The sequence below is a fragment of the Colletes latitarsis genome, chromosome 12, assembly GCF_051014445.1.
Source record: "Colletes latitarsis isolate SP2378_abdomen chromosome 12, iyColLati1, whole genome shotgun sequence".
In the NCBI taxonomy this organism is placed as follows: Eukaryota; Metazoa; Arthropoda; class Insecta; order Hymenoptera; family Colletidae; genus Colletes; species Colletes latitarsis.
Window position 1 is genome coordinate 23625025 of NC_135145.1, and position 26492 is coordinate 23651516.

Genomic DNA, 26492 nt, shown 5'->3' on the forward strand with positions numbered 1-26492 from the left:
TGCAACGGCTGACAACGATCTCTAACCATCTCTGCTGGTCTTTGCTGACCATTGCTGATATTTCTGGCTACATGCAACGATTACCACAGGCTACTGCTTGCCTCTGCTGGCCACTGCTGACCACTCCTGATACTTCTAACGTGTAACGATTACTACGGGCTACTGCCAGCCTCTCCCAGTCTGTGCTGAGGACAGTAGAGGCAAACGGAGGCTAGCATTAGTCAATAGTAATTGTTATATGTTGTCAGAAATATTAGTTGTGGTCAGCAGTGTCAGCAGGCGCGAACAGCAGCCAACAAAGGCCAGTGACAGTCGTTAGATGATGTCAGAAATTGCCTAGAGTCCCCTGCTGTAGCAATGGTCAGCAGAAGCAAGCAGAGACTAAGAAAGAAATATAAATAAAGAAGTAGATGAAGGGTCGCGATACAAATTCAACAATCTCGTATGTTTCGTCATTTTATTGGAAAATATATATTTTCGTCAATCAGTATTTTCCAATTTCAATCTGAATCTCCTCGATCCGCGTAACATTCTTCTCTAAACTCTTTCTAAAATATATAGAAATATATTTTATGTTGCTTTTAATTCTTTATACTCTATCAACATTGTTTTATTTACATTCTTATATTTAGTTAAACAGGTTTATTATTATCGTCAATTTAAGAGTAATGTCTCAAATTGAAACTTGTTGGTCCCTGTTATATATACGATTTCAAGAAATAAAGTCAAATCGTTTAACACGATTTTATGATAGATAAAACGAGCATATTATTATCAGTAATGTTATAGTTATAAATGTATTATCTTGACAATAAGTACGAAATAGGTAAATTATTTTTGGCGTATGTACAAACTCTAGAGAAGTTTTTCGGTAAAATATACCACAAGAAACAATATTCTTATTTTATTCTTTGTTTAGAATAGAATTCAGACTCCCACTTGTTTCTGTATAATACATACAACTGCATCGCGGCTTTCGCGTCTTCCACGGAACTATGTTCTCCTGTTTGTATCTCTCTACCCAATAATTCGTACGCAAGTTTCTTTAAACTTGGTGTATTTCCCCTGGATAACTGTCGGAAAGTTTTAAACCTAGAAGTGTCGCGTAAATGTTTTCTTGGGTGAGAGAGATACAACACATCAAGATCATGTTTCAAAGCATGACCGACCAAAATGCGGCCCCTTAAAATCTCGGCCACTTCTTTCTGAACAACTTCAAATTGTTCTCCAGTTTGAAGATTATGCGGGCGGATACCACTAACTTTAGTTCTATAGTCTTGTACAGGTTCTCTCGGTTTGACATATTTATCATAAATACAAAACCCATGTCGATTCACAATGGACACTCTAGCTATCATACTTTCTGTACCATCACCTATACCAACCATTTCACAGTCCATCGCTACTTGTTTTGTCAGTGTTTTATTTTCACTGGAAACTTCTTTCTCGTTTAACTGTGGTGTAGAATTTGAACTCAGTATAAACTTATGTTCATTTTTTGATTTCTGATGATAAGAAACCGTTTTCTTCCTAACGTTTTCCCTGCTACAAACATCTGATTCTAGCGACATTGAATTGAAAACTGTGTTTTTAAATATTTCCCAATTGCGTCCGGATGCATTCCGTTCCGTATGTGGAACGATGCGATGGTTATTCTTTTTATTCTTCTCGTCCATGGCACGTTTCGTGATAGGCTTCTTAGGACGGCATTCTTTATCTTTCGTCTCAATTTTCCTAAAAATTCCAATAGAAAAGTACTTAGAAAAATGACAACATACCAAACATTTCAAGATTTTACCTGTCCTAACCTTTTCATTTAACACGTGTACGTATACAAACACAACTCTTCTAATTACTCGTGCTGTTAATATTCAACGATTAAATATAAACAATCTGTTTTCGAATATACACAAAAATATATTCAAGTTAATTGAAATTATTGATTAAATTGGTTAGATAATACGTCAACTTAAATATGGCGGCACAAATTCAAAACACGGTTGTACAGTTTAAAAATGAGATTCCATCGTCTCTTTTTCCCGAATACCCGTTAACCGAACAAAGCAACCATTGCAAATCTTCCAATTACAATTTCTAATCGGAATTCCATTTCTTTTCTACTAACGTCAGTACACAGAAGTGTTAATGTACAAGAATACTTTAAGAATAAATTATAGTACTAAATTCTATATAATTTTTGTTATATTTATCAAATGGGGGTTATGTTCTTTTGAATTAAATAATACTGAGCAACATTTTCGTGCAAAACGCGAATATTATAAGTTCTCTCACCTTATGAATAATATTATAGCTATAAATGATACGGTGAAAATTAAAAAAGCTAATTCCAGCATGCTAGAATAACCAGACGTTCTAGAGTTTACATCTGCTAAGTTTGTACCGATAAATCGTTTTTCTCAAAGACTCCGTAGTCCGACGGTTATCCGCTACGGAACATGAATAATTGTATTTGATTCTCTCGTGCGTGAATTTCCAAAAACTGAAAAAGACATGAACGATGACAGTAATAACGCAATTAAGGACGCTTTTACTGAACCACGAAAAAAATTTTGGCTAGTGAGTACTTATAAACTGTCAACAACATTTGAAATTGACATTAATAAATGTCCGTCGTTATTCTAACCAACGTTCAATGACATTATTATTCGTTACTGTATTTTTGATTTTATGTATTAAACGTATCGCAAGTTTTATTTATTTCAAACAATAGAACACGAATGAGATACGATCTATTGATATTGCGCGTGTAACCTTTATTTAAAAGTTTTATTTATGTAATTAAAACACAGGCTATATTATCCTACTATGTATTAAATTAGCGATCGAGGAAGCGTCCAAAAAGTGATGCTATCAGTATCAGCTCTATGGATATATCCATTGAATCCGAATTGGGGAAAAAAAAGAAACGAAGAAGAATCACAGAAGTAGCCAACAGTATTTTCAACTCTTCCATTATAGGTAGTAAACAAGGAAATACCCTTCGTAGGTCTTTTACGATACAGCCAAATGCAACAGATTTATCATTTGTGGAAAATGAACTAGATGCTGGGACATTGAGAAAAAAGTATAAAGAAAAGATTGTTAATTGTACTTTTAACAAGAATCAAAAGGTTTTGTTTGTTTTTAATTTTACATCTTTTTCATTAGGCACAAAGAGAATATCGATAGCACTGACAATTATATGCTTAAAAGTTGGGTACTTGATGTAGCAAAGACAAGTATCAAAGATAAACCAAATTATGTCTTGAGTCGGAAACAAGTTAAAAGACAAGAAGCAATTTATGAATTATATTGTGGAGAAAATGTACTCATTAATGACTTGTGTATCCTCAAAAATTATTACTATGAGCCACTGATAAATACTGGTATCTTCAGTTCTGATGAGTTATTTACACTGTTTAATAGTGTAACACATCTCATTGAAATACACAGCAAATTGAGAGATGAACTGATCAGTTTAAGAGACCAATATGGATTCACAGACACGGTTGGCCCTACAATACTAAATTGGGTTAGTAACTATTAAACTTTTGTAGTTAGAATTCATTTACTGACTCTGCAGGTATTAATTTCACCATTCTTACAGATTCCAGCATTAACAAACCCTTATTTAGAAAGATGTAGAACCCAAATATGGGCGAAACGTTTGTTAGATGAAAAAAGATCTAATAAACGTTTTCAATCTTTCTTGAAGAAACGTTTGGAATCTCCTCATTCGATCGATTTATGGACTTATATAGACGTAGCACGATCAAGAATTGTTAAATATCCTTTATTGGTTAAGGAAATACTCAGGCATACTCCAACCGTACACGCGGATCAAACGTCTTTAAAAGAAGCATACGATATGCTATCCAAATTACTTAACGATATAGACAAAACTATGGGGGCTGCAGAGTGTGAGTTAGCTCGCTCAAAAATAAATATAAAATTGGATTATGATCATACTAAGTGCATAGAAAATGCGACGGAACTGATCACCGAAGGACAGCTCAAAGATACACGAGGAATGGTAAGAGTAACTTACAAATCATTTTTTTCATTTTTCAGGAAATTGTTACTACATTTTTTGTTTGTAAATTATTTTAGAAATTTCAATGCTTCCTTTTCAATACTGGTTTTGCTATAACTCGTAGGACAAAATCTATGAGTAAGAAGTATAATCTATCTTTTCCTGTTATACTCAAAAAGCAAATCTGCATAAGTGCAGAGGAGAAGCCTGTTACAACTTGTGGGTTTAAAATTGGCAATCATTTTTTACTAGCAGACGATGAGCATGGAAAAAGACATTGGATCGATTCTTTTAACAAAGTTCATCAATACAGAATTGATTCCTTAGAAAATGTAATTGATATCAATGAAAAAGAAAATCAACAAATTTTGACACTGCCAAAAGCGAACCAGTCCACCGAATCATCTATGAATAATATGAACGACAATAACTTTTCTCTGACATTGAAAAAAAGCTTTTTAAAACAAAAACGTAATAGTAATGGTTATATTTAATATAACGAAATCTACAAATTTTCTTTAATTATTTTCTATGCTCATGTATGTATTATATTCAATTAAAAAATGTCTGCAACATATTCATGAATTTATGTGACATTCTAGTGTAAATTTTTAAAACATTCTCACACATCGTACTATTAAGTATTTTGTATAACCGTGAGAAAAATGAGAATATAAACACTTGACTGCCTTCTTCTCGCTTCGAGATAAATAACATTCATGTAAAATATATAGATTATATATAATTAAACGGTAGTTGGGTTACTAAAAAATATTAATGTACAAATATATTTAATATTAATTGTAAACTTAAAAAATCACTTCTATTTTAAATGCAGTTTATACGTGTATTTCAAAATAAAATTATTTTTGAAAAAAAAAACTATAAAAGTAAAACCTGAAAATTTTTACTCAACACGATTTTATTTTTATAATTTTTGTAATAAAATAACAGTCCATTTATTTTACATTACTCTAAAATACTTATGGTTTAGCGGGTTTCATCGAGTTGCCGTCCGGATAACGTTTTTTAAAAGCTTTTATGAGTTGAGGGTCGATCAAATGAACACCGTCTACTTGATTTCCTAACGTTATCCAATTAGGTTGAACGTTATGTGGTCGACCAAATAATTCGATCTTTCGTGTACCCGGACTCATACGTTCAATAATTCCATAAATCTCGTCAGGCTTATGACTAGTGGCTCGAACTTCGGCCACGATAACATCGCTATCCAACCCCCGATTTATTCTTGGATTTCCTTTCATGCCAACCAAACAGTGTTCCTTACCATGATTTAGCCAATGACCCGTCCTACCTGTTCTTATTATCCTTTGTAACTGATTGGTTTTTACCCATATGATTTCGTCTACTCTCTCGTACCCCCATAACTGCAAGCATTCTCTACCAAGTTCCATTGCCCTTCCTGTTACCCATAAAAATAAAAGGCCCTCGTCTTGAAGCGCGGGTATACCTAATTGTCTCATTTCATCGTCCGACATAGTACCATACGGTAATTCCATGTGAATGTCCCACGGAGGATCGGCCATTATAACAGCGAATTTACCCAATACGGTCATATCGAGATATCGCAAGTCGCACTGTATCCACTGTGGCGGATAAAGAGTTAATTCGCTACCTAACGATCCACCACTAGTTGGACAAGTTGTATTACTACCATTTTTACTATCTAACGTTAAAGCTTTATTCACTATAGTATTACTCGGATTATCTAAGTCATTAGATTCCTTCTGTTGAATTGTTGGTCCGTCTACTTCGTAATGCACATACCTACACGATACAAAATTTAAATAAACAAAGAGATTCGGTTAATCTTTGTTGATTCCGACAATTTTAATCGCGATACATACTTGCATGTATCCATATGAAAACAAGTGTTGAGAAAACTGCAATCGCCTAAAGATTCGTCCGTGTGACTTTGTATGATCTTTTTGAAATGAAGCTTTTTGCATTTTTCCGCAAATCCCGGCCCACCGTTTAATTTAACGCAATCTACACGCGTACCGTGAGGGCAGAATTCCATAACCTGAGCACCGCCTTGCGATCGAAATCGTTCGGCCAATGATTTTTCTTTAGACGTTTGTTTCGATAGCAAGTCTAAAATTTGCTCCCCTACTTTTTTATTTTCCTTCTCTCTAATTGTTGGCATCGATATAAGAGACATTATATCTTCTGTGTTCTTTTTATCCAATTTTAGTTGTTTCTCTGCAGGCGCATAATCGTTTAATTCGGATGCAGATGTTTCTGCACTTTCTGGATTCTCTGTATCATCCGATTGAGACAGATACGACGATTGAGATTCCATTACCGATAACACAGTATATCCGAAAATACCATTTTCTGTTACTTCTTTGATTCTGCAAATCGTTCGATGATTTCATTGTATATAAAATAAATACATATAATAATGCGGAAACTTACTAACTTAACGATATCTTGAGCTGCAAACTTCTCCAAAATTTTGTGAATATCCGAAGAACACACATCTGCATTCAGATTTTTACGAAGTTGATCTATTAATTCTGCAGATGTAATGGGCAAGCTAGGTAACGATTCGTGTAGAATGCATAAAACATCCCTTTCGTATTCGCTGTGGTCGGATCGTTGTGTATGTCCAGAGGAATCTGAAACGAATAATGTTATCATTGTCTTGAATAGCCGAACAATATTGAATAGCTTACTTACCGCCGGTGAGAGGTGAGTCACTCGTCAAGGTGGATGATACTGGTGTCGCAGAAGTAAGAGTAAATAATTCATGTCTTTCACGTTTTCTTTTTTGTAGTTTTTCCCGCAAGCTGTTCCTCTTTATTTTAATAGCTTGAATTTCCTCGAAAGCGTCTGACATGTCTTCTTGTCGAAATGTTTGAACACAAATATTGTAAATGAATGTATGAAAATTATAGACACTCGATATCTTAGTAATAAAATTAATAAAAGCGTAAACCAATAGTTTTTATACTTGTCATTAAAATAAAGATTTTCTATACCTTGTAACACTGATCAAAGTAGTTCAAAACTACTTAGAAATACATACGTTTCTGCCGAGAGAATAGTACACACAATACGCCAACTACCCGACATTGACATACCTAACCTTATCTCATCTAACTTTAACCGAAAGGATGAAAACACATGGTTAGGTTGCTAGGAATTGCCATGTTGTATGCAGTTCAATGTCTATGGAGTGGAGTCTGTAATTAACTTTAAATATCGTTAGTTCTACTATTGATGAATGTCATTAAGAATTGAAAGTGAAATGTCAAATACGAAGGAATTCTTTCTGTCCGTCACACAACGTATTTTTAGTAACTGGACTGCATTAAAAGTAAGTGTACTCTTTTTTACGGTTAACGTGAAAATATATGTAAATTATTTTATCATACTACATATTTTTTCGAATATTTCTTTGTTAGATGGCAGTGGAACATGGAATGGGATCAAAGGAAAGAGCGGTAGACTTCTGTCCTTACATGGTCGAGGTTATGTACATGAATGGTTTGTTATTTCATTTGAGCTACTTCTTTACCGGGTGTTTCTCGTAATGTTTGACTACGCTTTGCCAGTTATTATGAAAGTGGTTTGTTAAAAGATCTAAGACGTGATATTCAATGTTACTTCCTTTATTACTGTGCATAGAAGAAGAATAACTTAAGTCATTATCAAAGTAGATGCAGTAGATAATAATGACAATTCCAAAAATTCTTCTAGGAGATTCTAGGAGCCAAAGTAAAACGAAAATCAAGAATACCAATTTGTTGATCGAGGCTTCGTTAAAAAGTTGTTAACGTTTAAAGTTCCGCCTGTAGAATCTGCGAACAGCTGCGTGCGCATAATAGTGGTTCTCATTCAGCATGAGAAACTCTACTTACTGACGTATCGACAGTCTTACAGTTTTGTGAATGAGAACCACATCACGCGTACGCCGTTCTACAGGTGGAACTTTAAACATTAATAACTTTTTAACGAAGCCTCTATCAACAAATTGGTATTCTTGATTTTCGTCTTATTTTGGCTTCTAGAATCTCCCATTAAAATTTTTCCCAGGAAACACCCTCTATATTAAATGAAAAATTTGAATTTGTTTGATATCGTAACTGTAAGAAACTAATCTTAACGCAAATCTGTTGCTGGTAAAGTTTAGCCAATCATTCCAACACCTTGGATTTTTACTTAAGTCTCTTTTTAATTGAATTTTGACACTAATTTTTCAGAGAATTTGAACAGTAATGAAATTGCTAATGAATTAGAAGACTACATGGATGAGCATTTTAACACTGAACTTCAAGATAACAGTGCCATGCAAGTTGCAGAAGAGATGTTGAGATTCTACAGTTACTGTATTGAGAATAATGAAAGTATAGCAGTGACAGAATTTGAAAAATTACCACCAGTGCAGTCCTGGCTCATCAACAGTGAACCCTTGACAAGAATTCAAAATTCCTCTATTATTGAAAATGATAGTTCTGACGAGGAGGAAGAAACATCTCAGGCTACAGAGGTTGCAAATGAGTGGACAGAGGTGAAATCTAGGCGGAAAAGATAATTAGGATTGGACATTTGAAATGGTACTCTTTTATTTTTTTATAAAAGAATATACAAATTACTGTTTTACAGTACATGTGCAATTGTTTTTGCAAATGCAGTTTATATGCTAGGACCTTGTAATCAAAATACTTATCTAAGCAGTCTTTTAGACACTCCAAAGTTTCATGTGGCAGTTCTAATTCCTGTATCTAAAAAAAAGGAAGCACCGAAATTGTTGAAACATGTAAAAATAATTCAAATAAACATTTGTTGGACAACTTTTGACTTTTCTTACAAAAATATTACCATTCTTGCTTTGAGATAAGGGAACAGTGCAGTATCCATTCAGTTCTCGTACAACATTCTCTTTCTTTGTCTTATTTACTCTCTCTTCTGGACCTAATAAGCTTAAAATGATTGGTAGGAATAAAAGTCCGTGAAACAGACCAAACATTACCACGCACGTGAATAACTGAAACGACAAGGATTATTATGCGTTTTTAAAATTCGTAAATAGTACGTGAAATTATCTACAAATACCTTAAAGAAAGTACTGAATATGTAAGCTTCGCTGGATCCTAACAAAACAAATGCTAGGAAGGTGCTCAAACCTCCATTAAACACGGCCGGGCCAATGATAGAAAGCGTTGCTATCGCTCGTTCTATAAAAATCATTTGCAATATATCCATTATTACACGTTTATAGGATAAATAAATTACGTCGATTCTTACCATTTTTACTGCCCTTTGTGCGAGTAAATTCCAGCCCGACGTGAGCAGCGTAATCGACTGCCAGTCCCCCGCACAATAAAATCATAATGCTCGAAGATATTTCAATGGTCAAGTTTAAGAAATACATGGTACCCAATAAGTCAATGAGCGTGAAAAAGACGCAACAAAGGACCCAGAACGTAGCGCGAAGGTTTCTAAGAAATACTATTATTACTACTCCAATAGTTACTATTTCTAGGCTTAAATTCCTGATCAGTTCTTCTCCTATCACCTGTGCAAGAATCGGTGCTTAACGACGGACGACGAACGGCGAAGTCTCATTAATTCTTACCTTGTTTGCCGTCCATGAAACGTAGTCTGGCGAGAAAATGGCAATGTAATCGTGCCCCTGCGAGAAATTCGTACCTTGAACAATGTCTCTGATAGACTGCATCGCTTCTATTTGCTCAGACACCGTGTTGATGAGAACATGTTGAATTGGAATCTGCGACGTCTAAGGAGAAGACAAATAAAGAAGCGCATTCTCTCAAAAGAGTGAAGTGAATATTACAGACAGACGTTTGTCAGTACCGTTATGTTGTATTCTCCGGCTGGCAGTTTGTTGAAGTTGATATCCTTAATGTATGCTTGACCCTCTTTTGTTAAAAGTAGATACTCCGTAAGTATATTGTAGTATTCCTCGCTGCTCTCGATATCTCCTAGAGTGAAATACTCGTTGTCGATTAGCTCTTAAATAGCCACTGATTATAAATAAATTCTTACCTTTGTTGGTGGTGTTCAGCCATTTTTCGTAGGCGATGAACCACGGTTCTAGGGTACGGTTATTAATAAACTGATTGCTTTTCAAATCTTCTACTAATCGGAAAAGAGAGTCACGATCTTCGTAGTAGTCCACGCCGGTCATATAAATAGCTGCTCGTTTCCCGTATTTCGGGAAGTACTCCTTCAACTTGTTGTTGTACTGGATCGGATAGGAGTCTTGATTCAAGTAACGCAGGGTGTCGAAATTTTGCTCCAACTGGAAGATCGCCCACGTGTTGATCAAGAGAAGACCGCCGGTGATCGACAGCACGATGGTCCTCACAGAAGTCTTGGTCACCCATGGACCAATGTAAGTCTCGAAGATGATCCGTTGAGTGTTCCTCTGACTGCATTCGTTTGGTTTCCAGTTCAGCCTAGGTCGACAGAAACAGCCGTCTTTCCGTGCTTCGAGTCTCATCTCGTCGTACACAAGACAACTCACGAAGAACGTGATCTCGTATATGTACAGGAACAGGATACCTAACGTGGCGAACGCGTAGAAGGATCTGAGGCTAGGCATCACCGTCGTAATACCAAAAGCAAACGCGATCACGTTCGTGAAGGACGTTACTGTAACGGACATGCCTTGAACAAAGTGTTAATTTAAGTATTAATTAAATAATAAAGTATTTTATTATTATATTCAGTTGGTAGCTCGGTACCTGCTTGTTGAATCCCCTTGGCGATGCGAACAGGAAGCTCCAGAGTCTGGTCGGTTTCCGGCAGGTTTTCCAAGCTCTGCATGATCATGAACATGTTATCTACGCCTATGCCGAGCAAAAGAAACGGAAGAATGGAATGTATCGGCCCGTAGGAGTATCCCAAGTAGGCGCACAGCCCGTAAGAGGACAAGATCGCCTGGCCAACCACGGCGACTCCCATTATCGACAAATAAATTCGTTGCTCTAGCGCGTTGCATTTACCGATCATCGCCATCACGTAAACAGCGATCAACGATATTCCGCAGCAGAGTACCGTAACGTTGCTGTTCAATATCTGTTGGAGGCCGTCTATGAAACTTCGCGATGCAATCGCGTAAATCTTCATTCCCGGCGGTAACGTGAAGTTCGAGTTTAGAACGCGATCAATAAATTCCAGCTCCCATTCCGCCGAATGGGGATTTGATTTCTTCAACATCCACACCAAGATCGTCGCTTTCGCGCCTCTGATCCGACCCTGTTTATCGTAAGAGAGTCCCGCGAGCAAAGGACCGATGTCCAGCAACACGTTACCGGTGTTCCTACAATAAATAGGTTTCAATTTTTGGCGAACAATTTTTTAGACCTGTTTGTCGAAGGCTCACTTGTTCTTCAGAGCTTTGTTCACATCGGCGAACACCTCTTTCTTCGTCAGATTGCGAACGTCTTTGGACAAGCTGGTTTCCCAGAGTTGAACGATCGACTGATATATACATCCGCCTTTGAGCACTGTTTTATTCATTTGCACCATAATGTCGTCGGTGATCTCGAAGTCCTTGAAGAGGCTCGCCGTATCATCTTGATTGAACCATGTCAAGTATCTGAAACGGATAGTTCTTGGCTGTAGTTGAGGGAGGAAGAAGAGACCTTAAAAGTATAGTACTAATTTCAATTTTACCCGGCGCATACGTCTTCCCAAGTATTGTTCTTCACCACCACGGACTTCACCGCTTGCTCGATCTTCCTGATCTGCGACAAAGGAAAGTACAAGTATCAAGGAGTTGGGTCCCGGCATGGCATCCAGCTCACAGATTCCAGTTCAAGCCAAATCTCGTGAGTCTTTAATGAATCTCGGCTAAGGATCATGCGTTAAAGTGGAAAAGAACCTTCGTAGATACTCGTATAATTCATGATCGCCTATGTACCGAACGCAGCACTTCGGGTTCCAAAACGTTGGGGGCGGTCACTATGATACTTTCGTATCGGAAATCGTCCCGGAAGTGCGTCTTCACCCAGGCAGCATCGTTGCGTATCACGGAATCGTCGGGCAAGAAGAGCTCTACGTCGTCGAGCTCTTCCCTCCAGAGAAGCATCCCAGGAGCGCAGACACAGTTCACGCAGAAGGACACCAACAGCCATAACCAGGGTCTTTTTCCTATACTCAGGCCAATGCTGAAGACAAACAAGACAACGAGTGTAAGAAACAAATGTAAGTGCCAAGAATTTTCTTTCCTGACTTTACAACCCTGGGAAAAATTTTAATGGACCGCGCAAGATTATTAATAAACTTTGATTTGCTAAAATTGCAATGGTCTATAATTATTTTTTACATTAATACCTTTCACCAACGCCGATAATAGAAATATTTCTATTTACTAGCTTCCCTATGACTTTCCACAGTAATCAGACGATGAATCATCGGAAGTTTACGCTTCGACGTTGTCATTTGCCTCGTATTTGCGTTGTTCTTAATGCGGAGATGCTGAATGAGAGTGCAAGTAAGAGTACAAAGGACAATATTTGCTTTCTGACAGACTATCAGTGACTCACGTTTTACCGAAATCCTTATCCTACAGAGCTATGTTAAGAAATTGATTTTAAAAGCCACGAATCAAAGAATCATCTTGTATAATGGAAGAGAGAAGCAGTCGCCGTTTCCTGCAACGTTGCGTTAGGTGTTAAGAGGTCTTCCGGCGCAGCAAGACGACCACAATATTGCAAAATACAATTTTCGTTTAAAGGTCAATGGAAAACAAAGAAATTCCGTCGACTGTAATTGTGTAATGCGTAGGGCAGTGATCTCTGAATGGAGTAATGAGAAAACGCGGGACGGCATGGCGCCTAAACCGTCGGCCAATTATAATTCGTGGAACGAAAGAAGTATTCTTGATTCGGTTAATTCAGAGGGCCTGCGATGATCTCACCTTAAGTGGATTAAGTGACGCAAGATTCGTGCTTCGAAACTAAACGGTCCGTAATGTCATTAACCGCGACAAGATTTATCGCATTTTTACCGTTCCGTCGAACGCCTGTTGTAAATTAAGCGTACGGAGGTCGATCGATAGAAGTAGTAACCCGAGCAATTGACATCGAGAACGAGTACGCTTCGTAAATAAAAAATACAAACGAAGAAAACGAAGACGAAACATATCGAAAGAATTACAAGGATTCGAACGCGAATAGCAGTTTCCCGCTCGAAAACCGCGTCTCGTGCGTACTTGCAGGAGAAGTACGGCCTCGTCATAGTTCGTACCCCGGCAATTAACGTCTCCGTACGAGATTACCATCAATGGGCGTATATTTCAAAGTCAATTCATACGACAGAACCTATTATTTAACCCAGACGCGACGATGGCGTTTCGGTGACAACGCAGAATGCAGCGAAAACCGAGATACCGTTGCGTCGACGTAAAAAACGCGATCGTGCTTAATTCGCCGACATCCGATCTATTTTTTCCTCTCTTGTGCGCCGGAAACGATTCACGCCGGAAAATGTCACGGTCGCGTCCGGGAAAAGAACCCTGACGGAGCGTTCGAGGGTCGATTTTTAAATGAAAAATCTTCCCAAAACCTATTAAACGACTATGGAACGATCGTAGGTGGGCTCTCGGAACGCTACACGGTGATCCACCCGAAAATCTAACTTCTACACCGAAAGATAGAACCGGTTTTATACAAGGCTAGACTCAAAAGCGTCGCATCTAGAGTCTTTTGCGTTGCTCCCGCGGGATAGACAGGAAATCCGACATAGAGGAGATCCTGTCGGTCCACTCACCGGTAAAATATACGATCCGAGTTGAGGTGCAGGTCGAGCAGAATTTCTTTGAACCGTTTCCACGCGGTCGCGGTGGTGGTTGCGTTTCCTCGTTGCGTCTCCATCCTCGCCGTGCGACGGTCAGGTCGTTCCGTTGCCGAATGTCCACCGAGAGCGTCAGTGGGCACACAGCCGTGTAAGTCAGCGTCCATGTGACCAATGGTGGAAGCAATCTGCCACAATTATATAACGCTCGCTGCGGAGGTTCGGTTGCACGGCCACGGTTGATGGCATCGTGAAGATGAGGAGGAGCGCGGACGCCGGTATCACCCCTCCTATTGTCTTCGTCCATCGGGTCATCGTTTTCGATCGACTCCCAGAGGCTTCTTCTTGGAAACGCAACGAGGAAACGCTCACAAAATTTCGGTTTCGATGCTAACGAATTGGTGTGATCGCTAACACCAAGGGTCTCTCAAACGATATTCCACGTAACTTATAATACTATTAATACATTTTTGTGAAAGGCGCCGTACAGTGTGAGATTATATACGATATTATTAATTTTTTAAAGCCTTACGAGACCGTAAGAGATTACAGGAGAGATGAGAATTTGATGTAAATCCTAATCGGCGAAAGTACAATCGTAATAAATAGAAACTCTCGTTTGCAGTGTTCTGACGTAGAATTGCAACTCGAGCTTGCTGCCTTTATCTGATGCCACGGGGCAGAGGAAAAGTTTCGTTTATGCGACACGATCAGCATAATTCTATATCGTATGATAATCTTGCGTGTCAGTATCTGATTCTGTTTACACTGTATAAGCATGTTTTTTAACGAAACCTACCGATATCGCGGTGACTCGAAATCAACGGTATCAAATAATTAGCGCAAGTTCGTTTTATCTATTAAATTCGTGCCGATTGGAACGCATCGTCAACAATGTCGTCGTAGGAAGCGACGGATCGTTCGAAAGGCAGCGCAAACAAAATGCTTAAACTACCGTACGATTTACTCTTGTTTCCAGAGATCTCTCGATGATCACCGTATTGCGGTTACATTATGCCCGATCTATGGAAGATCGGTGCCGGGACTAGCTGGACTGACCCACATAACAGTTTAATTATCGCTGCTCTTCGAAAGCTGACAGCCACTTACGATACCAATTTTTTAATCCTGTCGCAAACGAGCGAAAAGAGAAACTTCTTTGCACGTGTGACGCCCTAAAACAAAGTTCTCTTATCAGTGAAAAGGACGATACAACAAATGGGGATTAACGCCTGGTATACGAATCTATTAAAAATGATTTAGGAATAAATACAGCACCTGTTACTGTATCCAATACTGATACAAAGCATCGACGTCGATCATCTTTCTTCTTGCAACGGAGGAATTGGGTCGTAACTGATCAACAGTATCGATGCCTATCTCCAACGTAACATAAAAGAAAATTATCTTTACAATCGCCTGATCCTTAAAGAAGATGCTTGTCCTTCGGGTGTACGAAGCAATCTGTCGCTGTTTTTGGATTGACCCGTGATGAGGGGGTCAACGATGGATTCTCCAGGCTGTCCAAGTCTCACTGGAAGCACGCTGGTGTTAGCCAACCGATTTCGTACAGGTACATCGTCGCGGAACCGGCTTTGCGATCTAGAGGAAGGTAGGGAGTAGCCGAAGCGAACGCCTTTCCCATCATCCGTGGATCTTCAGTATTCCTGGTTCCAGTCGGACCGATGGACGGCCTCGCGTGTCGTTCATTCGCATCGAACAAATCAGTCGTTCAGTGAACGTTAAACTGCGATTAAATTCGTGTCGCGCCGGTGAACAGTGCTGTTCGAGCAATCTGAGCAAAGATATTGTGAGTAAAGCCACGTCGAATCCCTTCGAAATTAAATCAATCACAGTATCCAATACAATTAATTAATCACATTTCATTAGCTCAACTCTAACAACAATGTCTTCTTTGCATCGTCTTGCAATGTCAGATTAAACAAAAATCGTCGAACGGAGAAAACTAATTACGCGATTAAAAATTTTACATGTTCATCGATCGTAAACGATTTGTAAGATCTGTGATCACCGTGGAGGATCTAGTTAAGTAGGTAACGGTAATTAAATCTACGGTCTGAATCGATTCTGAACGTTTCTTCGAGATTCGTCCATTAATCTCCGCAACGATGCGCGGACGGTGTTCAGTAATTATCGTTCCCGCCTTTCTTTCTTCGCGGTTCCGTTCCTATGAATGCTCTCCTAAAGATCTCGCAGAGATCGTTCCGCGAAGATAGATCGCTTTCCTTAAATTTGATATTCACGAGATCGAGGTGTCGACCGGGTCGAAGTGTTTTTTACGAATTTCGGTCGATCGTTGAATTCATAATGAATTAACGGTTTTTAGAAAGTCTTGACACAACGGTTCGAGAAGCTATTCGTGAAACGGCGAACTTTTCGTATCGGGAACAACGATCCACGTCGATGAACATCGATCGTTCGACACCGTTAAGGATCATTTCGGCGAGATTTAATACTCGAATCGATCGGGAAGCGAAGGAATATTTTTTAGCCAGTCGTCGAACTAGGTGGGTGGTCCTCTAGGGTGGGGGGAGATTTACATGTCGTTTCGATAAGCAAAAATCGAAAGAATTTGTCGTCGATGACCCTGAACTCTCGTCGAGGAGCATCGGTGCACGTGGGCTGAGTTTCAAACGATGCCACTCTCTCCGGACGACTTTTTCCTGCGTTCCACCAGCTAACGATACGTTTCACCTCGATGATTCGTCATTTTGCATTTCTCGGATCTGATCGCTCCTCGGCCTGTCGACGCTGGGTTTCCATAGAATCCTACGATCGCTGATATTTACAATTCCCCAACGCCGGATGAAAGATTCGCGAGCATTGCTATGCAGTTTCTGGCGACGGACTTCGAGACACGTTTTAGAAAATCTGTTTTTAGATCCAAGTATCTAAGTTCAAGAATCTTGACAGTATTAACGCATTGATCGGCGCTAATGCTTATTATAAACGAACCTTAATAATATTTTTGACTATAGTTTGAAAAATGTCGAGTTAACATAATTATTATCGTTCGCAAGAGTGAACAAAATTGGTCGAACGCGACGGTGCAATTATAGCTTCGCGAACGCAACGCCGGTACATTCATGAATCAAGCAGCGTCGGTTAAAGACCCGCGTAACACTTTCTTCGGTCAAGGTGAACGCAGTTACACCAACACGGAAACGCCTCCGTCGATCGTTTCTCGACGAACAAGTTCGCAATGCCATTATCTTCTTTACAAAAGTACTACATAATTATTTTATACTATTCCTAACGTCGATTACTTTCCGTTGACCTCATTTCTTCACCTGCGATCTGTTTTATTCTTTTAAATAAAACCGTACGTCTTACTTCGTCTTACTTTGTCTATTAATTATTAATGACATCCCGTAACATGGTTGCAATCTCGATTCTTTTTCTTCCTTGATCAGTGTAAGTAGAACGGCGCGAGAAAATGCTACTTATAGTGGCTCTTCTAGTTCGATAGCCGTTCTAATTACGAAAATGAATGCAATTTGCAATTAACGAGCACGACATGCGTCTTGATTCTCGCGAAATTTTAGGTCTTAAATTCTAGCGAGGCTCATAGGCTTTACAGGCCCTAGGCACTGTGCCTGATAAAGCCCATAACCTACATAGTTCGCGGCACCAGTGTCCAGTTACTTGGCTGTATCGATTTCTAGGATTACCGGAAGGCCGTTCACCGTTGATTTCAGAGCCATGAACGCGGCCACGGTCCTCCTCGTCCTCGCGACAGGACTGGCGAGCGCTCAGTTAAACTTCGAGGGCAATCCATTAACGGAGGACACCGAGTACACCGCTGAGGAGTCGCAGGTCTCCGGAAAAGCCGCGACAGAAATATTTCCTAAACTCGAGAACGCAATAAACGTATCACGGAAGCTGGAAAACGTGGATCGTTCCTCAATAACGCAGAGTGTCGTCACTGTGAGACCAGAGACTGTTCAAACCGCTCGACACCTGTCTACCAGTCCCTACGTTTACGGGACCAACTCCATAAACACGGCGGAGCTAGCGTTGAGCACATTTCTGAACTCCAAAACGCCTGAGGAGTCTCGCCTCTCGCTGGACAGCTATCTACAAACCAGGGAAACGCCGCAGAACGTCATGGTGGGTGAACAAACCGCGTCGGTGGCCGGTCAACAATTACCTCAACAGGTTACACCGCTGGCGCCTCAGTCGATGGCCGTTTCCTCGCCGGTCAATCAACACCTGACCGCGCAGCTTATGCAACAACGACAAATGATGCAAGCGTTCCCCGGTAATCGGCAACAATTCGGCGAACAGGTTTACAACGCGCCCACGAGTTCATCCTCGGCTCTAAACGCTGTGGGTACGCCTCTTCCGCAACAGGTTCAGACGCCTTACGTGCAGCCTGGGATACAAAGCAGAAACGATCTTTTCTATCCTGCCGGATGGCATCATCGCGTGAGAAGAATACGTGGGAGACCGTTCCCTTACGCGCAATCCAGGGGGGGTCCAGGTTTCTACAATGGGCCTCCAGGTGAGACTCCCCGACTCTTCTGTCTTGGGACAGCCTAAAATAACAATAAAAAATTTTAGAATCCATTCACTCTCGTTACAACGAATAGTAATTAACTTCTTGTTGTCAAGATATCTGTTTAATCCGACGTTTCCAGTTCCCTACAAGGCTAAAGGTCCCGTGGAAGTGATCTACACGAAGCCTCCAGGTTTCGGTCGAGGCCCACCAGCCATCAGCAACCCTCCAGTGCCGTACGAGGACGCCAGCGCTTGGTTTCCGGAAGCTGATCATCCCCCACCTCCCAAGGACGTCTACTACTCGCAGCTGTACGCTCAGTCCTACGATCCGTACTACTACAACTACATCGCCAAAACTGGCAAGGTGAAGCCTCATCTGTACGGAAAGCTAGGTAAGTATCACGAAGAGGAGGGTGGAGACGGGATCTGGGCAGAGCTGTACCGCGGCTTCAAGAAGCACGGCTTGAAGAACATGATGACGCCTACGTTCCTCCTGGGGATGACTCTGCCAGTGGTCACCCTGATGCTCACAGCGCTCGTGCAAAAGAGATCCTTCGCCAGGTCGGACTCCAGGCAGTTCTCGCAGGAGGAGACGATCCAGGAGTACTTGGAGCAGCTGCAGAGAGCCGTGGAGTGCTACGAGAAGAAAAGAAGGAAGAGAGACGCGAACGTGAGCGAGTGTTGGACCCACGATTAATTTATTGAACGGTATATATCAAAACGAACACTGAGATCCTCGAAACAAGCAATTCAACAAATCGTTTGGTTCGACCATCTCGGTGTTTAATTTATTAAATAACGAGAGTTTCAGAAAGGGGTTGTAAATGTTGAAGAGGTAGTGATACGCGATCTACAGAACGTTGTAGAGTTTACGTGAAGTCTTGTATATACTAAGTGTAATATAATGATAATAATGACGCTCTTGAGATCCATAGAAAAGGCAATGATTTCTCCTTCCAATGGTACTCTCGCAGTCTATTGCGTGTGATAAATGAATCGTTAGACTCGCGGTAGACCGTCGCGAGAGGCGTCGACGAGAGAAGGAGACAGTGAGAAACGCATCTGAGAGCGGCAACGTGAGAAGCGAACTTTCGCAGGTCAATTACCTACGACCCTGTTCACATCCATCTGATTGTGTGGGTGAACAGTTCCACGGAATGTGGGCCTAATTACCAACTATATTGATGCAACACCGACGCTTCAACTTTCCTTCGTGCAACTTTTACTTTTGTAACAGAGCAAACGACGCGTTCAACTCGTGGATAGCGGTCCTACTTCCGGTTCGTGACTTCTTTTGTCGGTGGAGGGAATTAAAAAATGATAATCGATGGATGATAGTCTTCTTATTTACTTTTATAAGGGAGTAAACAAAGCGCTGGACTCGTGGCTGGCGGTCCTACTTCCGGTTCGTGGCTTCTTTTGTCGGTGGAGGGAATTAAAAAATGATACTTGATGGATGATAGGCTTCTTGCAATGTTTGCTTCTGTAATAAAGCAGTAGATGCGTTAGAACTGTTGATAGTGACTTTGGAATCTCGAAGATGAATGGTTGAGATTTAATTATATTTACCCTATCTTTTTCGTGTGCAGAAAGAGAATAAGATTTGTCCCGACTAGCAGCGATCTTCGACCTAGATTTCATGCGTTCTGTGCGTTCGTACGAGCACTGAATTCCAAATTAGAAACGACATCCGCGATTCGCTGCACTACGAAGCGTGCATCATGACACAGAAATGGATAAACCGGTTTGATTAATAATTCCGGAACCTGTTTGGTATATTGGACCAGCAAATACACTGTTCCCATTAAACAGGTCGTGCAGTATTTTATTCCTAGTCCTATTCGCCGTTTTAAGTATCAATGGTCAACTTTATAAAACACGATATACCGACAAGAACTTTTTAAATGGACCATGAAAAATTATTGGCTACGGTCATCTAGATTCGATAATGGTTCTACAAAATATTTTTGCCACGCTTTTTTCCCCCGGATTCGTGTTCCTGAATTCCCCTTGCACGCTGACGTAATTCGGGTGCACGATGTTGATTAACAACGGGCGGCGATAAGGTCAATTACGATAACCTGGTCATTAATGAACCGTCGTGAATTAAACCAGATGTTGAGCTTTTACGCTCCATCCTTAGATATTCCATTGTATCGACTTTGAAAAAAAGTCGATGCTGCGATCCTGAGCAACCAGACTGTCCCCGTAAGGCCGGAGATAAGTCTTCCTGAACGCGTTGAGCGCATATCTCGTCGAGAAACCGGTTTTCTTGGAAACAACTTGCACTCCAGACACCGGAAGACCGCCAGATTCCCCTTTCATCGATGCTGGAACGTTTTATTTAATTATACTCCATTAATTATCCACGAGTTTGCTTCTCACGTCTCCTGTACATACAAAAAGAAAACCGTTTTCTTTGAACAAAATACATTAAATTACGAGTTCCGATGAAATCGACTTGGAAACATAAATTCATTCCTCGCGCACACGCCGACGAACCGATTATAATTGAGTGATTTAATCGAACGATTGACGGTTTAATTCGCAGGTCATGAGACCCAGACATTGTGCATACGTTTCACCGTAACAAGGGGCAATTATTAGTTTCAACTCAACCTCTTACGGGTCATTAAAAATTCGAATGTAACGTATGTTGATCACATTTTTTCACCGGTCAATTTCCTGCTAGAAAAGCAACGGAGAAAGTACGACGAATCGTTTAACGAGATTCCGTTTCGCGTCGCATCGTTAATTACAATAACATCGCAGATTTGTTGACGAAAAATATATCGTATATTTCGTTGCGTCTATTTTCTACAAATACAACTTGTTGCAATAAACAAATGGGTTCGAAAAATGAAACGTATCGGTGTTCAATCGAGAAGGCTCAACTAATTCGGTTGAAAGAAAAATTAGTATTTGAAAATAAATCGCAGCTCGTGAAACGATGCTTCTGTTTGCTCTTCATTTTATTTCTCTTAATCTAATTAATAGTTAGCGATCGTTGCTTGCTCTCGGGGGGGAAAAAGTAAATACAAGAAATGATTCGGCGAGTATTTCGTGCTTCGTTTAACTAGACTAGACTAGACTGTACAGATCCGTTTCCGAACAAACAATTAGCGCAATGACTTTGGGCTCCTTGATATGTGCGCGTTGATATTCGGAAAATAACTTTAATGTCTCGTCACAACCTGTGGCTTTCATAGAGGATACAGGCAGATAGGCGAAGGATTAAATGAACGAACGTGTGATTTACTAAAATAGATTCCAATTTGCTCCATAAAAGTCACAGGGTACTAGATGAAACTCCGACAAAATAATCTCTCTCTCGTATCTAAAAAAACAAAACAATACATGTGTGTGAATATACATATATAATATTACGTATTGCTTTCAATCTTGCAACACCCTCTACTGTATTATAATTGCCCTTCGCTATCTACGGCAACGCTAGTGTCACAGAGGCGCTTTTCTTTACAATGTTACGTTAGTGCCGTGACTCTGCTTCGAGAAAGGAGTTTTTTTTTACATTAGAATATCTCTGACTGAAGCTGTGCCTAAGACACAATTTACATCCGGAAGCCTCGCACAATGATAGCCACAATTTCTTTCGTTTCTCTTAATTTGTTACGATTAAAACAAAGCCATGGACAGGCTCCTGCGTGCAGACGTCGATTTGATTCTACTTGGATGGTCAGTCTTCGTCTCGGCGGAAGTCCCGATATCTTCTGTGTGCATTTATGGCTGCGGCGTGTAGACCGTAACGCTTGGCTGGATCCAGTACGATGTGCGTGTTCAATGCTTATTATGGCTCTCTTTTAGGCACGTTGTGAGAACAGTTTGTAATTCGTTACATTCTCGAACGAACGCAAGCTTCTTTCTTCTTTGAAATTTTGTACAATCATTGGCACAATTAAAGCTTCTGCAGCCAACCCATCTTGTAGACTGACAGGAATCGTGCGATTACTACGGCGAGGCTGTTCTTCTGCGGGACTAGATGAAGTTTACTATGCAAAAGCGGCATTCATTGGCAAATACTAAACAACGAATCTTAAATAAAGAAGTGCCCCGATGATCGTTAAGACCACTACACGATTACAATTTTCATCGTTCAGAAGCACGTTTCGCGAGGGTCGTATCCTCTGAACTGGACCTCCAATTCTATGAAACGTGTTCGAATTAAATTTCTAGAAAAAAAACCATTCAATATCTAGCACATGACAAGTATAAATTACCGTTACCATCGAGGTATAATAAAATTATGCATACGCGCGTTCCGACTGAGACGTTGAAAGTCATTAATATAACAAACGAGCTATAACGCAGTAAAAATAAATTTAAATATTCCCTACACGTACATGCATATACATAGACATAAATATGTATATGCCTGTATAGTTGTGTATACATATACGTATATGTACTACCTTCAAATATATTTCTAAGTACTATGATTACAACATAAATTATAGAAACTTCAAATATACATAAAAATCTGAATATATTGAAAGACCATTTAAATTCTATCTAACGTCTCCGACATGTGATTCTTACACTGTTCGTAGTATCACCGATTTGTTCGCGTGTAATTAATTAGTACGACGATTACGATAGACATAATCTTCTTCGGTAAAAGGGCAGATAAAAATGTCAAAATTATTTAAAACAAATCAAAATAAATATTGCGCCTATACGATCCGTTACAGTCATTTTTTCCCTGTCGATCCTCCATGCGGCATTAAAACATTGCCTTAAAAAAAAGAGCAAATGTTACCTAACAAAAATTGCGTAATACTTATATCACCGAATATCTACTTTTTTTATCTTCTTTTTTTTTTCTTAAACGGTATTAGGATGTGAACACTCCAAGGCTAAAAATACATTCTATGTATAACAGTTCAGTCGAATTTTTCCTCCGTAAACGCGAGATTAATAGCTTCGCCGACGTCTTTCACCACGAACGCAGGTTTGCACAGACCATCCTCCATCGGCAAGAAATCTCTAGGGCAGTGTTCCGCTACAAAATTCGAATCTCGCTGATGGACACCGGTTTCGACTAAAATACTGATACAAGCTTTTGCGCTCGGCGGCTCTACGTCCCTGCCAAGTAATTTTTGGAGCTTCTTAGGTTCCAATACTTCATCCTTTGTACAAAACAACAAGTACTTATCGTACAAATTCGCGCCGAAAATATCTGTGTTAATGTTGTCCCTGAAAAATACATACAAAGTTTAACATTCGTTCTACTTTGTATGCCATTCTAAAACTCCGTTCTTTATTACAATTGAAAGATTATTTACCCAATAGCATATATTGTATCGACGTTATGGTCTATTCCAATACTTCGAGCATGTTCTAGGAGCATATGGTTTGCATGATAGTACGTAACTTGACTAGGTTTTCCAATTAAGGCAGAATATATCAAATCTTTTCCTGTAATTTTTTTATACAGAGATTCTAAACACAACAAGAAAGCGCCGTGACCGTATCTAGGGATCGGAGACTCCGATACCCACAATAGATCCATATTACATGCCAGAACTGGAATGTGAGGGTAAGGAAGATTTTCAGACAAAGAAGATGGCTTGCCATTGGTCATCAGTAAATCTACTATCAATTGCAATGGCGTTTCCCAAGAAATCGGTTCGCTAAATAGCACGATACCCTCGATCGTCGGGAAATTTGGATCTATTGGTCCACATTGTGGATTTCTTCGTTCCACGTTTACGTAGTCCAAGGATGGATAATTTTTAGCTAAGTCTTGTATAGTTACAGTTTTCCTGAAACCCAGTTCTTGAGCAATTTCATTGACAGGACCTTGCCCGGATATTAATACTTGTTTATCGTGAAACTGTTGGAACAATCTTAATGGCGAATGAGCCATGACAACCTGAGATTCTTTTACTTCGAATCCTATCCATTTGGACAAATCGGCTGCCTTCTGGCTGCGCAAAGCATTTCCACTATTAGTAACAAATACAGTTGGTACACGAAATTTGCCATCTTTTCCTTGAAGTCGTTTAAAAGACTCTGGTACGGGTGGTAATACATTTTTGCCACGTACTATTACACCATCAATGTCAAAGAGTAAACCAAATTTTGGCTTAGAGCTTAAATGCTAAAAATGTTTAAAGTAAATGTTAATACACAACTCAAAATATTGATCTTTGGTTTTTATTACTTTTATTAGTCTTAAAACATTTACTATACATCGGAATTATACTACTACTACTTCATATTTTTGGAGCAAGACATTGAAACAGCTTCAGGGACCTTGAAGCAAGATATAAAAATATACTTGCTATATTGACTTGGATGCTATGCAGTATATTTTTATACCAGAGCTTAAAGTAATATCATATAAACTTTGCATCATTTATCTTCAATTTTATAATCGTAATTTGTAATCAACACTCACATAATAATAAATAAAACGTACATAAAAATCATATTCGTCTTTTATGTATAGATATATACTACATACGAAGAATAACAATTTACACCAAGTTTATGGACAATTTGCAATTAAAAAGATTGTTTTTCAACGCGAAATTCGTCCGTAACTCTTTTTCTAAAGAATGCTCGTCATTGGAAATAGAAAAAGTGATGAAACTAATGAGCAATAAAAAAGAAAAGCATCGTATAAAAATACAATACAAATGTTCTTTTAATTTCTATTAATTTTTCGATAAGTTCGTACCAATTCGACGAAAGTAGGTCAACTGATCTGTGTCATAAACAAAAGAAGACATGCATGACGGGTCCACCTTAAAGTCCAGAAACCAGAAACCAGAATCGAACATAACAATGATGGCACGAAATATGACTCACTCTGACACTCGCGAACCTTGCGATGTTCGGCCGTAATAATATCTTCATAATTGCCATTATGGCAGTAACAAGAGTGAACAAGAATCCAGTAACGATACCTTAAAACTACGTTCTATGTTCAAAGACTACTTCTCACAGATTGATTATGCATAATGCAACGCTTTGAGGTTATAGTGACCTACAGATTGCACAGTACATTTGATCGTATTTTTCCCACGTGCCGTAAGAGGACACAGCAAGTGTATGATATACAATACTACATCGTTATCACATGTTATATACGCGATATCTAAATTAATATCTTTTGCTTAGACTTAAGGGTCTCTCCACAATCCGTTTTCTAACTATAGACGAAACTTAAGATAAACGTGTTTACGTCACTGCTATGTCTTCGATACTAGCCTTACCGAACAACTAGCGACAACACTGCCCACTATCGAGAGTCCTAGTAATAATATAATATGTATATACATACATTATAATTTTATGCGAAGTTATTGTAAAAATTTGTATACTATTTAAAAAATATAGTAAATTTCTTCATCCTCTTGATGATACTACCATGGAGCATTACAGTTTTAATGCACGTGATTTCCCAATAGCCTTATTATTCCCCTATATAAAATAAAATGTTTAAAAACAATAAAAAGTAACAATGATAGTAACGAACAACAGAAAGTAAAAATCATAAACTCAAAACCCCACTTTGTAATCGAATTAATAAGTTACATCAATTTAAGTTTAAGTTACATCGATATTCCACACGAAAGTAAGAAGAACCAACGTAATGAATAGAGTAAGGAACAAACCTGGGCTCTATTCAACATTTTATTGCACTGCACTATACTTATTCTAGTATATTACAGTTGATCTTCACTTAATATACAAATAAAAATGCGAAAACCTGTACTAGTTGGGTTATGTTTGCGTTGAAACCAGACAAGACTCTTTCACTGTTGCCAGATTTATGTTTGACCGAGGAGTAAAATGATTTAAGGGAAATTAACTAGCTAAGAAACGCCTTTAATTTTTCTAAATATTTTCCCTCCAAAATTAAGCTGAGATATCCTGATAATAATAATTATTATGACGATAGGTAGACTTTAATACTAAAATATTATTAAAAAATGAAATAATTTTGTTTCATTTACATTATGTTTTGGTATCGCGATACTATTGTTGGAATTGCAACAATAAATTTCATGACAACGAAACATTACGTTATAATTTTTATTACTCTCGTTGCAATAATATGGTTATTTCGATTTTCTGGCAATAAACTCTATTATTTCATGAATAATAATAATACATG

At 39.1% G+C, this 26492-nt stretch overlaps 7 protein-coding genes and 1 long non-coding RNA gene across 14 annotated transcripts; 3 read left to right on the forward strand and 5 right to left on the reverse strand.

Moving 5' to 3' along the window:
• Positions 1 to 889: 889 nt before the first annotated feature.
• On the reverse strand, positions 890 to 2425 carry LOC143348880 (RNA exonuclease 4). 3 transcript variants are annotated; one of them, XM_076779582.1, is made up of 3 exons: positions 2293 to 2377; positions 1809 to 1861; positions 890 to 1734 (listed from the first exon to the last, which is right to left on the reverse strand). In XM_076779582.1, exons 2-3 carry the CDS (start codon positions 1814 to 1816, stop codon positions 900 to 902), a joined length of 843 nt encoding a protein of 280 aa, XP_076635697.1. In that variant the 5' UTR covers positions 1817 to 1861; positions 2293 to 2377; the 3' UTR covers positions 890 to 899. The 3 variants fall into 3 exon arrangements, with proteins under 3 accessions (XP_076635697.1, XP_076635698.1, XP_076635696.1); XM_076779583.1 differs by having other exon boundaries at positions 1799 to 1861; XM_076779581.1 differs by lacking the exon at positions 1809 to 1861 and having other exon boundaries at positions 2293 to 2425.
• A 9-nt stretch (positions 2426 to 2434) lies between these two features.
• On the forward strand, positions 2435 to 4830 carry LOC143348872 (neuroepithelial cell-transforming gene 1 protein). Its single transcript, XM_076779557.1, has 5 exons — positions 2435 to 2577; positions 2841 to 3085; positions 3169 to 3532; positions 3608 to 4033; positions 4111 to 4830. The coding sequence occupies exons 1-5, from the start codon at positions 2512 to 2514 to the stop codon at positions 4525 to 4527; spliced, it is 1518 nt and encodes a 505-aa protein (XP_076635672.1). The 5' UTR covers positions 2435 to 2511; the 3' UTR covers positions 4528 to 4830.
• On the reverse strand, positions 4778 to 7817 carry Mettl3 (methyltransferase like 3). 4 transcript variants are annotated; one of them, XM_076779556.1, is made up of 5 exons: positions 7800 to 7817; positions 6737 to 6898; positions 6477 to 6675; positions 5902 to 6408; positions 4778 to 5821 (listed from the first exon to the last, which is right to left on the reverse strand). In XM_076779556.1, the coding sequence occupies exons 2-5, from the start codon at positions 6894 to 6896 to the stop codon at positions 5017 to 5019; spliced, it is 1671 nt and encodes a 556-aa protein (XP_076635671.1). In that variant the 5' UTR covers positions 6897 to 6898; positions 7800 to 7817; the 3' UTR covers positions 4778 to 5016. The 4 variants fall into 4 exon arrangements, with proteins under 4 accessions (XP_076635671.1, XP_076635670.1, XP_076635669.1 ...); XM_076779555.1 differs by lacking the exon at positions 7800 to 7817 and adding an exon at positions 7086 to 7195; XM_076779554.1 differs by lacking the exon at positions 7800 to 7817 and adding an exon at positions 7039 to 7180.
• Positions 7235 to 8853, forward strand: LOC143348881 (uncharacterized). Its single transcript, XM_076779584.1, has 3 exons — positions 7235 to 7376; positions 7465 to 7546; positions 8263 to 8853. The coding sequence occupies exons 1-3, from the start codon at positions 7284 to 7286 to the stop codon at positions 8592 to 8594; spliced, it is 507 nt and encodes a 168-aa protein (XP_076635699.1). The 5' UTR covers positions 7235 to 7283; the 3' UTR covers positions 8595 to 8853.
• On the reverse strand, positions 8671 to 14151 carry LOC143348867 (patched domain-containing protein 3). The gene is made up of 12 exons (XM_076779549.1): positions 13802 to 14151; positions 11952 to 12198; positions 11705 to 11775; positions 11412 to 11627; positions 10771 to 11348; positions 10070 to 10693; positions 9878 to 10005; positions 9639 to 9800; positions 9308 to 9578; positions 9116 to 9237; positions 8882 to 9047; positions 8671 to 8784 (listed from the first exon to the last, which is right to left on the reverse strand). Exons 1-12 carry the CDS (start codon positions 13990 to 13992, stop codon positions 8759 to 8761), a joined length of 2802 nt encoding a protein of 933 aa, XP_076635664.1. The 5' UTR covers positions 13993 to 14151; the 3' UTR covers positions 8671 to 8758.
• Positions 14152 to 15514: 1363 nt separating this feature from the next.
• Positions 15515 to 19177, forward strand: LOC143348874 (uncharacterized). 2 transcript variants are annotated; one of them, XM_076779560.1, is made up of 3 exons: positions 15515 to 15635; positions 17545 to 18350; positions 18487 to 19177. In XM_076779560.1, exons 2-3 carry the CDS (start codon positions 17549 to 17551, stop codon positions 19041 to 19043), a joined length of 1359 nt encoding a protein of 452 aa, XP_076635675.1. In that variant the 5' UTR covers positions 15515 to 15635; positions 17545 to 17548; the 3' UTR covers positions 19044 to 19177. The 2 variants fall into 2 exon arrangements, with proteins under 2 accessions (XP_076635675.1, XP_076635677.1); XM_076779562.1 differs by lacking the exon at positions 15515 to 15635 and having other exon boundaries at positions 17029 to 18350.
• Positions 18789 to 20114, reverse strand: LOC143348882 (uncharacterized). Its single transcript, XR_013080840.1, has 3 exons — positions 19916 to 20114; positions 19698 to 19829; positions 18789 to 18982 (listed from the first exon to the last, which is right to left on the reverse strand). It is a non-coding gene; the product is annotated as an uncharacterized LOC143348882 (long non-coding RNA).
• Positions 20115 to 21049: 935 nt separating this feature from the next.
• LOC143348875 (haloacid dehalogenase-like hydrolase domain-containing 5) lies at positions 21050 to 26344 on the reverse strand. The gene is made up of 4 exons (XM_076779563.1): positions 25990 to 26344; positions 25181 to 25795; positions 23650 to 24467; positions 21050 to 23560 (listed from the first exon to the last, which is right to left on the reverse strand). The coding sequence occupies exons 2-4, from the start codon at positions 25235 to 25237 to the stop codon at positions 23248 to 23250; spliced, it is 1188 nt and encodes a 395-aa protein (XP_076635678.1). The 5' UTR covers positions 25238 to 25795; positions 25990 to 26344; the 3' UTR covers positions 21050 to 23247.
• Positions 26345 to 26492: the final 148 nt, after the last annotated feature.